The following is a 16,377-nucleotide window of genomic DNA, read 5'->3' on the forward strand; positions in this document are numbered from 1 at the left end:
ATTGTGAAAGATAACAAATCTTAACAACTTCTGATTTGATTTATCTAGTTAGAAACAGAAGCCGCCTTAACAATTTTATCTAGATTCTCAATATAATTTGTACAAGATGATGGACCGTGGTTATCATCAACCCTCTGTCTACTTTCTTGCATTCATTCATTCTCTTTCTTGCCCATCACTAAAAAAACAATGACTTTCTGTATGGGTTCCGGTTCATGAGCCAGCCCGGTCCACTGCGGATTAGAGGTGGGTCGAGCTCAATTAAAAAAAAAAATAGGTACCGATAATTTTTCAGTCCGCCCCACTTAACCCGTGGATTATGTGGGCTCAACCCGTGGGTTGATGGATCAGCCCGTCAACCCACCAAATTTAAATAATATATTATTTTATTTTATTATTATTATTATAAATTTATAATTATTAAGAAATTAAATTTTTATTTTGTAGCTAGCAACTCAAGTGACAATTAGAGCAGGCCCAAACAATAACAAAGCCCAATTGAATTAGCAATTTGTTAATGGTCCGCAACGCAATTACGCAAAGCACACCTTTCTTAATTTCTTAAAAATATAATTTCTTAATATTTTATTGGTATTTAATATTATTTAATATATATATATATATTAATAAATTTATATTTTTCTTAATATTTAGTATCATATTAAATATAATTACATTAAAATTGAGTAAAAAAATTAATTATATTTTTAATTAAGCAGGTATTATCTTCAAATATGTTTAAGCCTATTGAAAGTTTCCATGATTTGCTCATTATGTGTATAAATTAAAAAGAAATAGTAAATATAAATTTATAATTATTTAAATTTAAATTCATTAAACTTTTGCATTATAAAATATTTATAAAATAAATTTTTTTATTATTTTATAATTTATTATAAATAATTCATTATAAATGAAATTTATAAGTATTATGAATATCTTTTAAAATTAAACATATTGATGATCAATCTTTTCATGGGATTATCATCATAAAATACAATATATCAAATATTATGATTTGTTAAAGTAACTTATCACATATTTTCTTATAACCAGTATATTTCGTATTTATTAATATTTAAATAAGTAAAAAGAGTAAAATATAAAATAATTAACTTAACTTTGAAATCATCAAAGATATGAATATAGTTTTATAGCATATAATCATAATAATTGTTCTTAAAATAATCATAACAATAATGTGAGTAAATTTCACATTTATATAATTTCTCACTCACATAATCAATAGGAAGTAATTGGTAAAAGCATAACAATAATTGTTCTTAAAATAATCATAACAATAATGTGTGTTGTTTTATTTATTTGACTTATTAATGATATTGTTTTTTTTTGTCTTTTTAGATGAAATTAATGGTGTTGTTGAAAAAGAAGAGGAAGTTGTTCTGAATTTCACAGTCCATGTCTCTAATGTTTAATTTCAATAGTTTAGAAGTTTATTTTTGATGATATTTAAATTTTAATTATCTTAATATTAAATGTTTATTTCGAAGACTTCAATCACTTTAATATTGAATGTTTGAATTTGATTTAGTTTGATTTTTATATTGGATTTTATTTTAAGTTGTTTGGACTAATTTTATTTTTTTTTGTAAAAAAAAAAGTAAAAAAGTGGGTCAGGCCGCATAACTCACCAATCCATGATGGACCAGGTCAGGTTGGCATTTTGTTAGCCCACACAAAAGTGAGCTCAGTTGGACTAACCCATTTTTAACTCAACCCGTTGCGGGCTAACCCACGTTAACTGGGCCGGCCCGTTTTGACAGCTATAACTTTCTGTATTTCATCACGTGGAAGAAAGTGGGAGAAGAGAAGAGAATGTAGGTGTTGTAAAAGATTTGATGCTGATGGTGACGAAACATCTCTTCTTTGGAAGTGGTTTCAGTGATGAAAATCCAGAACAACACACCAGCCAGAAAGAAAAGATTCATCAAATGCTCTGAGATACATTCTGACGATACGGTCACGTTTACCTCCCAGAGTTTATTGAGTTGAACGCAAAGCAATATCCACCGCCACCAGGTTATCAAGAACCTTCACTGACGCGTTCTCCATTTTCGGCATTGACGGTAGCAGTTCCATCCCCAACAACGATGGCATGGAAGAACATATATGGTGAAAGTGAAATCTCAAAACCCATAAAAATTGTTTCTTTCTCGTTCTTATTGTTATCGTATTTATTTATTACCTTCCTTCCTTCACATGTACTGTTATCATTCGTACCCTATGATCGGGCTTCTGTAAAATGCAATAAAAGCATATCTAATTTGAATATAATGTTCTTTCTTATTGGTTTCAATACTGTTCCTGCTTTGAAAATAGTCATGCCATGAATCTTGATTTTAACTATTGAGTATTGTGCATCTTGAGAGTGAGATCTTTTTAAATCTGTAATATACCTACTTTCATTGCATGATTATTTGATTATAAATGTGCTATTTCCCTTTTTCATAGTTGAGGCTCATCTTTTCTTTTTGGTTTATAATATCCCTAATGATCGATACATGATGTCAAATGTATCAAGGTTTAATAATTGTAACACCATTCCGATAGCAAACAAAGTCTTGATCTTAACATGTGTTTGGATTCAATTCTTCAAGTCTACAATTTCCCAAGCCTCTTTTCTTTTATGTCTTGAATTGCTTCAAAGAGCAAAACTACAATTATATATAAAGGCTAGACAAATTGCAGACTTGAATTAAATCCAATCATCTCAGTTGGGATGTCTGCCCAAAACGTTTTATGTTAAACTAGTGAGTAGTGACACCTAACCAAACTCTAGAATGTTATATATACTTCCTTTCCGTTGCATTTTATAGCTGCCGAATCAAACAGTCTAGAATCATAACAGTGCATTTGAAGGAAGGTAATAACAACAAAGGAAGAAACAACTTTTCAGTTTTCAGATTTCACTTCCACTCTATATTTTTTCTGTCATCATCATCCAGAACTCCTCAAAGTTTATCGTGCCATCATCATTGCTGTCAATGTTGCCAATTATTTTTCAGGCACTCCTCGACAGAGCATTCACTGATTAGGCTGGCCGCCACCATGCACAACTCCTTTGCAGAAATAGTACTGTTACTGCTACTGTCGAAAATTGAGAATGAATCTTCAAGTTTCTCCAACAAGAAAAAAACATTGTCAGGGTAGACACCTTGGTGTTCAACTCAGTAAACTCTGTGAGGTTGATGTGACCACCATCATCAGAATCTACCTCGCTGATCATTTTATGAAGCTCTTCCTAGCTCATGTGTTGCCCAAGGCTTTTCGTCATGGCACCCAGTTCTGAGGAGGAGATTTTTTTTTGTCACCATTAGCATCAAGTTTTTTAAACACATACTCTAGTGCTTCCTTGATGTGGGTGCAGGAATGTAACGCAAGAAAGGCGAACATTTTCCATCGAGAAATTCTCAACAGAGGACAAAATTGAATTTCTGCCGTGAGTATGCAATCATCTTCATTAGCTTCCAAATTTTATTTCATGCAGGGAATTCAACAATCAAGCAATTAATTAGGTTGCAAATTTTACTACATGCAGGGAATTCAACAATCAAGCAATTAATTAGCTTGCAAATTTTACTACATGCAGGGAATTCAGCAATCAAGCAATTAATGGTAAACCTCAGTTAGAACCAGTGGATATCTTTTCAAGAAAAATAGAAGGTGAAGAAAGAAAACATTATGTGGAACACAACGTATAAAGATATGAAAATGAATCAACCAAATGTATATGTCAAAAGCTTAGAAATATTTACAGTAACACCAGTTATGTAATGCTGTAAATGTCATTTGTCTATGAATATCTTATTTTATATAAGTCAGATTTTAAAAAATAATCTTCTCCCAGCAAAAATAATCTTTAGGTTACTAGTTTTTGTAATTTTGTTGAGGATTTATCTTATTAGGGGTTTCATATACTATTTTCTTAAATTTTTAGGAATTTTACGATTTTATCTGATGAGAGATTTTAGTTTGTTTATGATAACAGCAGTAATGGTTGTGATGGGAGGAACTATGATGGTAGTGATGATGGGGATGATGGCAATGATGAGATTCTCCACTTAGGGAATAGAAGTTCATGTAGTATTCTTAGGGTTTTGCTTTTCATAGATGAGTCTTTCATTCTAAATTTTTTTAATTTATTTACTTTGTTATCGGTTCCATGCAGCTGATCTCACCCAGCGAGATAAGGCTCTATTGTTGCTGTTGCATTTACTATGTTATTTGAAGTAAATAAATAAATAAATAAGAGATAACCCATGGATCGGCCTCAACACTAAACTTTCTTAACCCCACTTAATTTGCAGAGTGTGTGGATTAGATGTAAACAAAATTTACTTGAATCTTTGTGTAGAAAGTAATAGGAAAGACTTTCTTATTTTATTCAAGCAGTAAAAGTACTGCTTATATAGAAATATTACAATAAAGTTTGTTCCTTGATTCGAGAAATAATAAAGGAAACAAATAATAGCTAATAATGATAAAGATCTTATTTTAAAACAAAGTAAATCAAATCTTGATTCATCTAATATAAGAAACTGCAATATCTTCTATTAATTCCTACACCCCTCCCTCTCCCTTCAAGTTGATGCATAGATATCTATCATGCCCAACTTGCTTGTTAAACACTCAAAAATGGGTCTTGCTAGGCTTTTGGTCAAGATGTCAGCTGTTTGCTGATTGGAAGGCACAAATGGCAAGCAAATAATTCCAGCATCCAATTTCTCAAATAATTGCTAGGCTCTCGGTAGACTGCCTCAAGGTGTTCTTCATAAGGAGAGTGCATAAACTGACTTACAACACTCACTGAAAAAGCAATGTCAGGTCGGATATGAGACAAGTAAATCAATTTATCAACTAACCTTTGGTATCTTCCTTCAACATTAACAGTCTTTTTTCCCTTTTGTGTTACTCGTACTTCTTGCTTATGTATTTATCTCCTGTGTTTGAACTCAGGAAACCTTCTCCTGTACGCGGATCACTTGTTCTTCATGTAGAAAAGCTTAGCAGAAATGTCAATGAAGGGCACTAGAAAGAAATTTTCAGTATGTTTTAATTATTTATACCTTTTAGTTTTATCTTACATTTTGAATGTAATAATATATTATATGCTCTCTGTTATCCTTGTAGTTGCCAAATAGTTGTAAGAGTTATTATTTGGCAATTCACATGTAATTGGTCTAGTCCAGTGGTGGAGTAAGCAATGTCTCATGGAGGTAGAATCCATGAATTAAGCCCCGTGCAGCTTCTCTTTTTGTTCCATTTTCGTTTATTTCTCATTAAACTATGACTTTCAATCATTTGGGCTTCAACTTAGCAATTTTAATATTAATATCATTAACTGTGGAGACATATTGGCTTGATGTCTTATTGCCTAATTTAGTGAAGAGACATTTTAGTGACTTTAAGGAATTAATATCAGTAATGAAAGAAAGCTCTTAGTAACCTTTATAACTTCATTGTACACATGTGTTTTTGTTGACCTTTTAGTAATCCCCCTTTATGCATTAACTTCAGGTAACTTTGGTGGGATTATAAGTGTCGAGTTGGCAATGGATCGAACTGTAAGTTTGCATTTACTTTGGCATCATAGCTATATAGAGGAATTTAATGTGATATGACATTTCATTTTTTCCTCATTTCCAGGTCAATCTTCCAAAAGGGTATGGATATGTGCAGTTCAAGACAAGAGGGGATGCTGAAAGGCATTATTCTACATGGGTGGTGTAGGTTTCTGTGACTGAATAGGACTGTTTTCAATAAATCAAGCTTGCTGGCTGCTACATTTGTAGATTTATACCTTTGCTTTTTGTAATGCAGGCCCAAATAGATGGCAATGTCATGAAGGCAAGATATACTCTACCTCCAAGGCAGAAAGTTTCACCACCCCCAAAGGCTTTTGCTGTTGCTCCAAAGAGAGACACCCCCAGGACTGATAATGCTAGTGCAGATGTTAACAAGGATGGACCAAAGCGGCAAAGAGAATGTATATATGTGGTGTTGGGCATTTTTTTTGTTTGTATTTATAATATTGGTTGGTTTTTATTTTTACTGAACTTTGGTTCGATGATACCAGCTTCTTAGTCAGAGTGACCCAGGTCTTTCAATTTCTCCATTTCCTCCCTGCACATGGTTGCAGTATGATGTTTCTTTCGTATCTTTACCTATGCTTTCCTTGCACTTTCCTACTGCTGGCTTCTCTCTTTTTTTTTTCTTGTTAGATTCTACTTGATATACTTGTTTATTTTGAAATTTGCAGGAAGTTAGCTCTATGCTGTTGGAGAAGCTTGTTGCTGCTGGAATTGGGAATCGTCCTGTTGTTTTTGTTACTCACAGGTTAGTCTAGCTGCCCGAGTGTACAAATGACATGCATGCAGTGGACATTGGACTTCTGTGAACTCGCCAGTTTACTTATTCATTTTTTTATGATTGACATGCATCTTTTGAAAGTGCATGTGATTCATGCTTCAAAGTATATTTTTTTTTATTCTTGCTTGGTTTCATGTATAACTTAAATGTTTTTAGGCTTAAATATGTTTAATCCATGTAATATACTCACTTTTTTTATAGTTATTTATAAATCAATTAAAATAGTCCTTGCAATATTCAATATTTTGGCATGGGTCCTTGTTACTTAATTTTCATAGCACCTGTTTGCTGCTTACGCCTGTCATGTGATAACATGTTACTTAATACAATTTTTAATTAGTCTATGTCATTCATCTTTTGAAAGTGCAGCGTGATTTCAAAGGATATTTTATAGATCAATAAAGCATCTCTATTAGTGCAGTAGTAGTAGTACTTTCACGTAAAAAAAAAAAAAAATCTCTATTAGTGCATGTAGCCACTCTAGTGTTTCAACATTTAAGGTGCCTAGGCATATATTTATTACACACTAGCTAGGTGCAGAGGAATTAATGCATACACACAGTGTAAAGCAAAAAAGGTTTGGCACCTCTTATTTTTATCTCTACACCTAGCTTTCTACTTCATAATTTTACCCCTTCTAAGTTTTCTATCAAAGTTAAAAAGTTCTAGATTTTTCAATTTAAAGAAGCTTATATTTTGGCACCTCTTAATTTTTCTATTTAAATATTATGATTGAATTCTCATTAAGTCACTGATTTTTTTTAAATATGATTGTTATTTAATGAAATTAGGAAATTAAAATTAAGCACAAAACTTAATGACATGCCATATTACTATAAAAACATGTTTTTTAAATTATAATTCCTTTGTGTGTAATAAATATATGCCTAGGCTTAAATGTCAGTAGTTGTAGTTAGCCCTCCCACTATTAATTTTTAGCCAAAAAAAGTAGTGTTACTAATTGTATAAGGAATATGAAGTTAACTCCATAACAAGTTTCACTTAATTAACAGCTGAAAGTTTTATATATTTTTTGCATACACTAAAATGACATAGGTGTAGTTTTAATATCCCCTCATAACTCAAGTTTACTCTTGCAGAAAGAAAGCCTAATAAATAGAAATGAGTTAGCCATTCCTTCATCTATCTTTATCTTTTTCTATTATTTATCCTTATTCTTGTTTTTAGGAAAAACTGTTAAGAGAAACAATATGTATAGGGGCCCGGCAGAACTGAGGGATAGGAAATTTGTATTCTAGTTTACTATGAATAATCGGGAAGGCTAGTCTTCCTCATCTATAGAGGAACTCCATTGGAACTCAATTTTTATTTTTATTTTTCCGTTATTTATTTCAGAGAATAAATAGAATTTCCCTGTTCTTATTTAGTGCTAATTGGTTGACACTGAATTTCTATCAAAAGTTCTAGCCTTTTGTTGATTTACTTCTTGATCACGTGGATAGTTCTACTACTACTAATGATTCAAATTGTAAGGGGCTTGTACCTTGGATGATTTGAATTTAGAACATACCAAACAAGTGAATTTACATTATATATATATATATATATATATATATATATATATATATATATATATATATATATATATATAATATAGGAGTTAAATACCTACTAATTCATGTCAATCAAATGAACATGAGCTTCATGTTTATTTTGAAAACGCCACTTCGGATCAACTTTTAGGCCAGAAGGCCCGGAGCAAAATGTGGTGAGACTTGAAATAGCATGAAAAGGCAGGTTGCAGTGATTATATATTATAATTGAACTTAATGTTCTCATAATAAAATTGCTTGGTAACTGTCTCGAGCACTTGAATTCCTTTGAATATATCATTTACTGTGTATAGGGTGTTTCTTTGTCATCATTTGATCCATTTAGCTGAGCCTTCCAAGTGGGAAAAATGTTTGGTTGTTATCGTTGTAGAGTGCTTCTCGGCCATGTTCATGTGCCAGTGATGAGTTTTTAAGGATTATAAGACATTATAATGTGGCCTATAGATTCATGATAGTCAGGTTAGGACTCATAGTAGCTGCTTCCATTGCAGCCCTCACAGTTGAGCAGCTGAATGTGAATAACACAAGATCAGGTACTTCTGCTTATTCAATATTCACCACTTATTATTGTTATTAATTTTTTTTGACAATTTTTGATCATTTCACTTCTCAACATGCAAAATACGTAAAAACTCATCACAGTTTGCAACTATAATTAGACACAATTTAAGAACATATACTCCTCACAACGTCCATTTTGAAGTGAAAACTACGCAATGGTGTTACAGCAACAGACTTAGTTCTAACTGTGACTCAAATTCTCAGAAAGCATGGTGTTGTGGGGAAATTTGTTGAATTTTATGGTAATTAAATTCTCTTGTGGCCTACTGTTGCATATTTTTTTCTTCCTTTTTTCAACTTACACTGATTGTCCTTGCTGATTAATAGTTATTTGCTTTGTTCTCTAGGTGATGGTATGGGTGAATTATCTTTGGCTGACAGGGCCACTATTGCCAATATGTCTCCTGAATATGGTGCCACCATGGGCTTCTTCCCTGTGGATCATGTTACATTACAGTATCTCAAGTTAACGGGAAGAAGTGATGAGACTGTAAGTACCATATATCAAACTCATTTATTATATTCTGATGTGAAGTGCTTATAGATCTATTGATCTTCATTTTGTCAACTGTTCTGTTCCATTCACCTGTTCCATTCAACATCAGTTCTGTTCCATTCACCTGTTCATTATATTTATCAACTTTTGCTGGCTTTCACTAGCTTGAGCACCAAGCTATTAGTGACCACTTATGCATGATATGTTTTCTGGCCTTTGAAAAAGTCAAGACTCGTTCGCTCTTGTCTATGACTCATGTTCCTATTTTTGCAAGACTTTGTTCTGGGGACCTTAACAGCAGCAATGATGTCAAAATGAGTGTTTGGGAGATCCATGTAAATGACTTTGTTCTGGGGACCTTAACATCAGCAATGATATCAGGATGAAGTCCTTATCTTCTGGTGTCTTTTTTTCGCTTTGCATAATAAAATGAAAAGATTGTGTGTTTTTTGGATGGTTCTTTTCTTTTCTTGATTCTAACTGTTTACTGTTTTCACTGTTTTGCCAGGTCAAGCCTTGGGTTAAAACAAGTCTTGCTCTAGGCTCTGGAGTTGTTACAAAATATCTACTCCAGAGGTTTTTTGTGCTTCTTATGCAGTAATTTGTATTATAATGTAGTCACTTCCCCTCTGTACAAATTAGGGAAAATATATTCTAATTTTGTATTTGTTTCTGTTTTATTGCCAGTGGACTGCAAAAATATCTAAATGAACAAGGTTTTCATATTGTTGGATTTGGCTGTACTACATGTATTGGCAATTCAGGAGTGCTGGATGAGTCCGTTGCTTCTGCCATCTCAGAAAATGGTCATATTTTGTAACAAATTACAACTTGAACTGAAGCTGGATGAGTCATAATGTGTATATAACTTGTTTTTTGGTTCTTTCTTTTTCTATAATATTATCTGATTTTTCTTCTCTCTTTGTAAAGGTCATTATTTATTGTACACCATACACAAGTAATATAACTTGTACAAGGTAGTTCGTGCCGATAGAGAAGCCCATAATAACAGCCTAAAATATCAGGAGTGACACCTTTTTATACCATTATTAGAAAAATTAAAATGAGAGAAGGAATTTGAGAGGTTGGAATTCTGTTCTCTCAAGAGTGACTGAGAATAATTTGGATTCATGTTTTATTGTTACCCTGTGTTCATTAGCCTTGAAGTGCATTAGGGTTGTGATGTAATAAGGGCAGGAGAGTAAGATACTTTTAAGCAACAATATTTTGATTTCTCATTTAGTGAATTCATGCATTTTATATGAAAGCTTATTTCCTCTAACGGAGAAGAGAATCATGCAACTGTAATTAAAAATAAAGAAATATTATTATAAAAGTTAATGAATCTTAATTGGTAAACTAAGGCTACAAAATCCTTCATCCACATTGAAATTGTCTTGACTAGTTAGAGCCTCTCCAAATTGGGCCTAGTAGACTGATTTGGCCCAATTCCTGCTTTTGAGACGTACTTCCCCATTTTTTGAGAACCTTGTCCTCAAGGTTACAAAGGAGTTTGATTTTGTATTCTTCTTCAACTCCAAGGAGGCTAACAAATAAGTATTTTTATTGCCTGCATGCAAGATCCTCTCTTTCTTTCTCTTTTTGATAGAGCGGATGAAAATTACAGTTGTTGTAGTTATTATTGATCTTCATGTGCTAAATGTTTGATCCATTATATTTCAAAATTTGCTCCGTACATTGAAATATAGGAGGGATCAAACATTTATTTCCCAAGATTGGTAAGGCAGAGGTCACTCAAAGCAGGCCCAAGAGAAGGATCATTGCTCCCAATCACTTGAAAGATTATGTCTGAAGGGTGGCAAGTCTAGTAGTCGTAGTTGTCAATACTTGTTTTATGCTGCTAAACAACTTTCTGTTAGGTAATAGTGCTTGTTGGGTTGTACATATTATTTGTGCCTATAATGGTAGTTATGCTGAGGTGTATTAGGCTGTCCTACGAAAATAATATTCTAGAATACTTTGTAGCAGCTTATATAAACTATTCTATGGAATAAAAAGCCAAGCAGAATTTAGTCTTATTCTTTCTCTGTTCTACTTTGGAGGTCACTTAAGTTGTGAAGAGGGTTTGGATGCGGGGAGTGCGCTGTTACGTGGTGAGGTATGTCTGGTTATCTGGCAAGGAGACTAGGGTGTATAAAACCACACCCTTTTTAAATTCTAAAACTTAAAAAACCCAAGAGTGTATGATTTTATTTTTTGTTTATAATTTCGCCTTTAATATCTTGTTAGAGAAATGAACATATATTAATAGTGGTACATTCTTGGAAAAAAAACAGGTATGATGACATTTCATGTTAATTTTTCTGTTGATTTATGTGCTAGTCCACATCCTTGCAGATTTATCCTATTTTCTAAATTATTATGGTGATTTCTGTATGGTCATCTGTACAAGAGAAAAAAGGCCACGAGACTCCAACGAAAAAAAAAACATTAAAACGAGGTGTTATATCACTATTTTATTTTATTCCAAAAAATGCATTTTTGAATAATGTTTGGTGCACACCCAAATGTCAATCTGTGGATGAAAAAATGTAACTGCAGAGCAGAGATCTCACAAGCTAAAGATGGTGTGGAAAGAGAATTAGAGAATGGATTTTGAGTATTAGTTTTTTTATGTACCTTTGTGTTTGTTGAAACTGCATATGTCGTGTTTTTCTACTGGTTTTGTAGTTTATCTTGATTCCTTGAGGGTGTTGATGAATCACGGGGTGTGATGCTTCGTTGAGGTTTTGACAAAATTGACTTGATCAAAGGAGGAGGTTTTGACATAATTTGAGGACATGTTTTTTTCACTTTCTTCTTAATCAAGTCAATTTTATCAAAAGCTCTGAAAGTTTTCAAATTGTTGCATGAACCTTTTTAACTTTAGAATTATTATTTTCTGAACACCGATGCCAAGAAAAAAATAAAGGAAAAAATAAAACGTATATGAATCACATTAAATGTGTATGCAGTGTATATATGAATATAGTAGTTGGAAATGATTTATGAAACTAAATTCTTAAGATAAAAACTAATTCAAATTCAAGAGAATAGAGAAACTCGAAGATTAAGTTTCATAATCAGCAACAATTCTCCTAAATCCTAATTCAATCTGAGTACTATTTAGAAGAAAAGAAAAAGATATATACTAATATAAACTTAGTTGTAACAATTAGATTATATTTGTGTTCAAATTACAAGATAAACTAAGAGATAAGATCTTGGTTTACTACTTTTGAATTCAAATTTTATTTGTTGATCCATTATGCCACCTCAAGAACTTTAGTCTTGGATTTTATCGTCTGTCTGCTGCTTGGTTTAGAACCTTTTTGTTGTAACAATAGTTTATGGCAAATCGAAAAAATTACTGGCTGAGTCACAGACAATGTTGCTTTCTTTAAGACGTTTCGTGGCACTGTCAAAAAATGTGCAAGCAGACTATCAACCACGAAGTCCCCAAGATAAAACAGTCCAGATCACTGTATAAGACTCTCACTGTACTGAGAGAACCTTTTCTAGAATTACACCCTCTTGTATGACTTGAAAAGTCACTCTAAAGCCACCCAAAAATATGACTTGAAAAGTCACTTTAATAGTCAACCGAAAATATGACTTGAAAAGTCACTCTAATAGTCAACCGAAAAGTATGACTTTAAAAGTCACTATTATAGTCAACTGAAAATATGACTTAAAAAGTCACTCTTATAGTCAATCGAAAAATATGACTTAAAAAGTCACTATTATAGCCAACCGAAAAATATGACTTAAAAAGTCACTATTATAGCCAACCGAAATTTTAGAGCGACAGAAAGAAAGAGGGAGAAGTTTGTTGGAAATGCATCGGCTGAAATATTGGAGGGAGAAAGAAAAGTTGAGGAAATGCTTCTCAACTGGGGCAAGAAAAAAAGAAGAAAGAAACTCTCTATATATAGGGAGTGAAACACTATTCAAGTGTTTATCCTGAGCGATGTGGGACTTGAAGCCTTTTTTTTCTTCTTTTTTTCAAACTTTCATCCACATTCTCCTTTGTTCTAACAATCCCCCCCACTTGAAATTTGAAAAGAAGATTTTCGAGGATTTCATAAAATTGTGCATAAACAAAGGTGTCATACAACTTGAACCTTTGCATAGTGAGTAAGATTTAGATTTTACTAGAGTGACTCGAAGTCTTGAACTCTATCTCTGACATCAAACCACACACAACCTTTTCATATGTGTATTCTATAAAGCCCGTGCGTTAAAGGCCATGCATGTCTATCCCGATATAGTGAACGCTCTAGAAATTTTTGCCCAAAATTTCATATGAAGCGGCCCCCACTTCAACATTCACATAGGTGAGTCTATCAAGAGTACTCCTGTAGCCTAGGTACTCCACTCAACATACAGTATAGATCTCATTAAGAATTATGAATTTTTTTTCATAACTCATCCTCTTGTCACTTGAGGAATCATGCTGCTTTCACTTATAACAGCATGTTCATCTCATATCACTTCATAACTTGTTATTACCCATTGAACCTAGTTCTTGGGATCTCCAGTCATTTAGGTCGGGTTACCATCATGAATGATCATCGCAGTAAGGGCAATAGTCCCATTCTTTTAGAAGTGTAATGGACTTTCTCTCTAGCTAATCCTTTCGTCAAAGGATCTGTTAAATTATCATCAGTGGGTACGTGATCCACTCTAATAGCTCCTGTTGAGAGTAATTCTCTAACAGTGTTGTGCTTACGACGTATCTGTCGTTTCTTACCATTGTAATAACGGTTCTCAATTTTTTGCAATAGCCGCGATACTATCGCAATAGATCAACACAGCTGGTATCGGTCTTTCGCATAACGAAATCTCTGCAAGTAAGCTTCTCAGCCAACTTGCTTCCTCACTAGCAGTTGCTAGTGCTATCATCTCAGATTCCATAGTGGACTGAGCTAAGATAGTATGTTTCTTTGACTTCCAAGAAACAGCCCCACCAGCTATGCTAAATATATAGCTGCTGGTTGCTTTGGAATCATCTGAAAGAGTGTTCCAATCTGCATCGCTATATCCTTCAAGTATAACGGGAAACCTTTTATAATGTAATCCAAGGTTTATGTTTCTTTTAAGGTACCTCATTACCCTTTCGATAGCGTGCCAATGCTCCTTACTAGGTCTATTGGTAAACCTGCATAATAATCCCACAACATAGGCTATGTCGGGTCTAGTACAATCAGTGGCATACCTAAGGCTACCAATGATACTTGTGTACTCAGTTTGTCGTATACCTTCACCAGTGTTCTTAAATAGTTTTACACTTCGATCATATGGTGTACTAGCAGGTTTACAGTCAAAGTAGTCATATTTCTTTAAGATCTTCTCAATGTAGTGAGATTGATCCAGAGAAATTCCCTCTTTTGACTTAGTAATCTTAATACCAAGGATTACACTTACTTCTCCGAGGTCTTTCATATCAAAGTTGTTACACAACAATGATTTCACATCTAATAGGTTTGCAGCCAGGAGGCAAGTCTACTAAATGCCAGGTCTTGTTAGATTCTAAAGAATCCATCTCATTATTAATGGCTTCTCGCCACAAGTCAGCATCCAAAGAAGACAAAGCTTCTTGGAGGTTTGATGGATCCTCCTCTAATGTATAGGTCATATAATCGGGCCCATACTCTTTAGCAATTCTTGCTCTCTTACCTCTTCGAGGCTCTATATCTGGTTCTGGTTGTGCAAGATTTTCACTACTAATAGCAAGAAGATAACTGGATGAAGTACCCACAGTATTCCTTAATTTAAAAGAAAATCATAAACCAGATTCTTTCTCATCTCTGGAGTATGCATCACATCTTTGAGAATCAAAGTTTTTCCAGAGGTAAACTTCAGTTCAACATCTCCAGTTCCAGCAATAGTAGTGGTGTGGGAATCACCCAGCAGCACTTTTTTATTTTCAACATTCGTGTATGTTTTAAACATAGCACGATCATAGCATACATGGAAGGAGGCGCCAGTGTCTACCCACCATCCATTTGATCCTCCAATCATATTGATCTCAGTTATCACAGCTATGTATGACTCTTGAGCAATTTTCTGTATCTCATGGGATTGAGACTTTACTGATTTATCATCAGTCATTTGATACTTGAGGTAGCGGCTAACAACATACTTTTTAGTCTCAGCTTCCTCAGTATCATACTTCTTTTCCAGAGCTAGCCAAACTAATTTGGCAGACTTATATGGGCTATAATAATCATAGAGATCATCAGCTAACCCATTCAGAATGAAATTCTTGCATAGGTAATCATTTTCATTCCAAAGAGCTAATTCCATAGTCATTTTATCCTTCACTTCCTTCTCAGCATCCTCAGGTACCATTGGAATATCAGTGTTCAAAACATAGACAACTTTTCTCATAGTTAAAGAAAACATCATCTTTTGTTGCCAACGTTTGAAATGATACCCTTCAAACCTAAAAGGTTTGTTGAGGTCATTGCTGTTCGAGCCAGTAATATCTACGATAGCCATAGCAGAACCGAAAACGTCTTAAAATTGTTGTAACAATAGTTTATGGCAAACCGAAAAAATTACTGGCTGAGTTGCGGACAATGTCACTTTCTTTAAGACGTTTCGTGGCACTGCCAAAAAATGTGCAAGCAAACTATCAACCACGAAGTCCCCAGGATAAAACAGCCCAGATCACTGTATAAGATTCTCACTGCACTAAGAGAACCTTTTCTAGAATTACACCCTCTTGTATGACTTGAAAAGTCACTCTAAAGCCACCCAAAAATATGACTTGAAAAGTCACTTTAACAGCCAACCGAAAATATGACTTGAAAAGTCACTCTAATAGCCAACCGAAAAGTATGACTTTAAAAGTCACTATTATAGTCAACCGAAAATATGACTTAAAAAGTCATTCTTATAGTCAATCGAAAAATATGACTTAAAAAGTCACTCTTATAGTCAACCGAAAAATATGACTTAAAAAGTCACTCTTATAGCCAACAAAAAATATGACTTAAAAAGTCACTATTATAGCCAACCGAAATTTTAGAGCGACAAAAAGAAAGAGGGAGAAGTTTGCTGGAAATGCATCGGCTGAAATATGGGAGGGAGAAAGAAAAGTTGAGGAAATGCTTCTCAACTGGGGCAAGAAAAAAAGAAGAAAGGAGCTCTCTATATATAAGGAGTGAAACACTATTCAAGTGTTTATCTTGAGTGATGTGGGACTTGAAGCCTTTTTTTTCTTTTTTCTTTTCTCTTTGTTTTCAAACTTTCATCCACATTCTCGTTTGTTCTAACACTTTTTATTCCAGCAATATAAGATCTTATGGTTTATGACGAACCTATCGGGCCCTGCTAGCATTCTTAATA

The 16,377-nt window shown here is 33.6% G+C and overlaps 1 protein-coding gene across 10 annotated transcripts; it reads left to right on the forward strand.

Moving 5' to 3' along the window:
* The first annotated feature begins 1,807 nt into the window (after nt 1-1,807).
* LOC102662941 (putative aconitate hydratase, cytoplasmic) lies at nt 1,808-9,898 on the forward strand. 10 transcript variants are annotated; one of them, XM_006592621.3, is made up of 15 exons: nt 1,812-2,133; nt 3,027-3,460; nt 3,560-3,684; nt 4,671-4,888; nt 4,978-5,066; nt 5,539-5,585; nt 5,668-5,747; nt 5,842-6,007; nt 6,098-6,159; nt 6,281-6,357; nt 8,456-8,497; nt 8,693-8,767; nt 8,873-9,015; nt 9,530-9,597; nt 9,709-9,898. In XM_006592621.3, exons 8-15 carry the CDS (start codon nt 5,960-5,962, stop codon nt 9,839-9,841), a joined length of 648 nt encoding a protein of 215 aa, XP_006592684.1. In that variant the 5' UTR covers nt 1,812-2,133; nt 3,027-3,460; nt 3,560-3,684; nt 4,671-4,888; nt 4,978-5,066; nt 5,539-5,585; nt 5,668-5,747; nt 5,842-5,959; the 3' UTR covers nt 9,842-9,898. The 10 variants fall into 10 exon arrangements, with proteins under 10 accessions (XP_040863106.1, XP_040863105.1, XP_006592684.1 ...); XM_006592622.3 differs by having other exon boundaries at nt 1,812-2,087; XM_041007170.1 differs by having other exon boundaries at nt 1,812-2,087; nt 3,611-3,684.
* The last annotated feature ends 6,479 nt before the right edge of the window (nt 9,899-16,377 follow it).

This window comes from Glycine max, chromosome 12, assembly GCF_000004515.6.
Source record: "Glycine max cultivar Williams 82 chromosome 12, Glycine_max_v4.0, whole genome shotgun sequence".
Taxonomy (NCBI): Eukaryota; Viridiplantae; Streptophyta; class Magnoliopsida; order Fabales; family Fabaceae; genus Glycine; species Glycine max.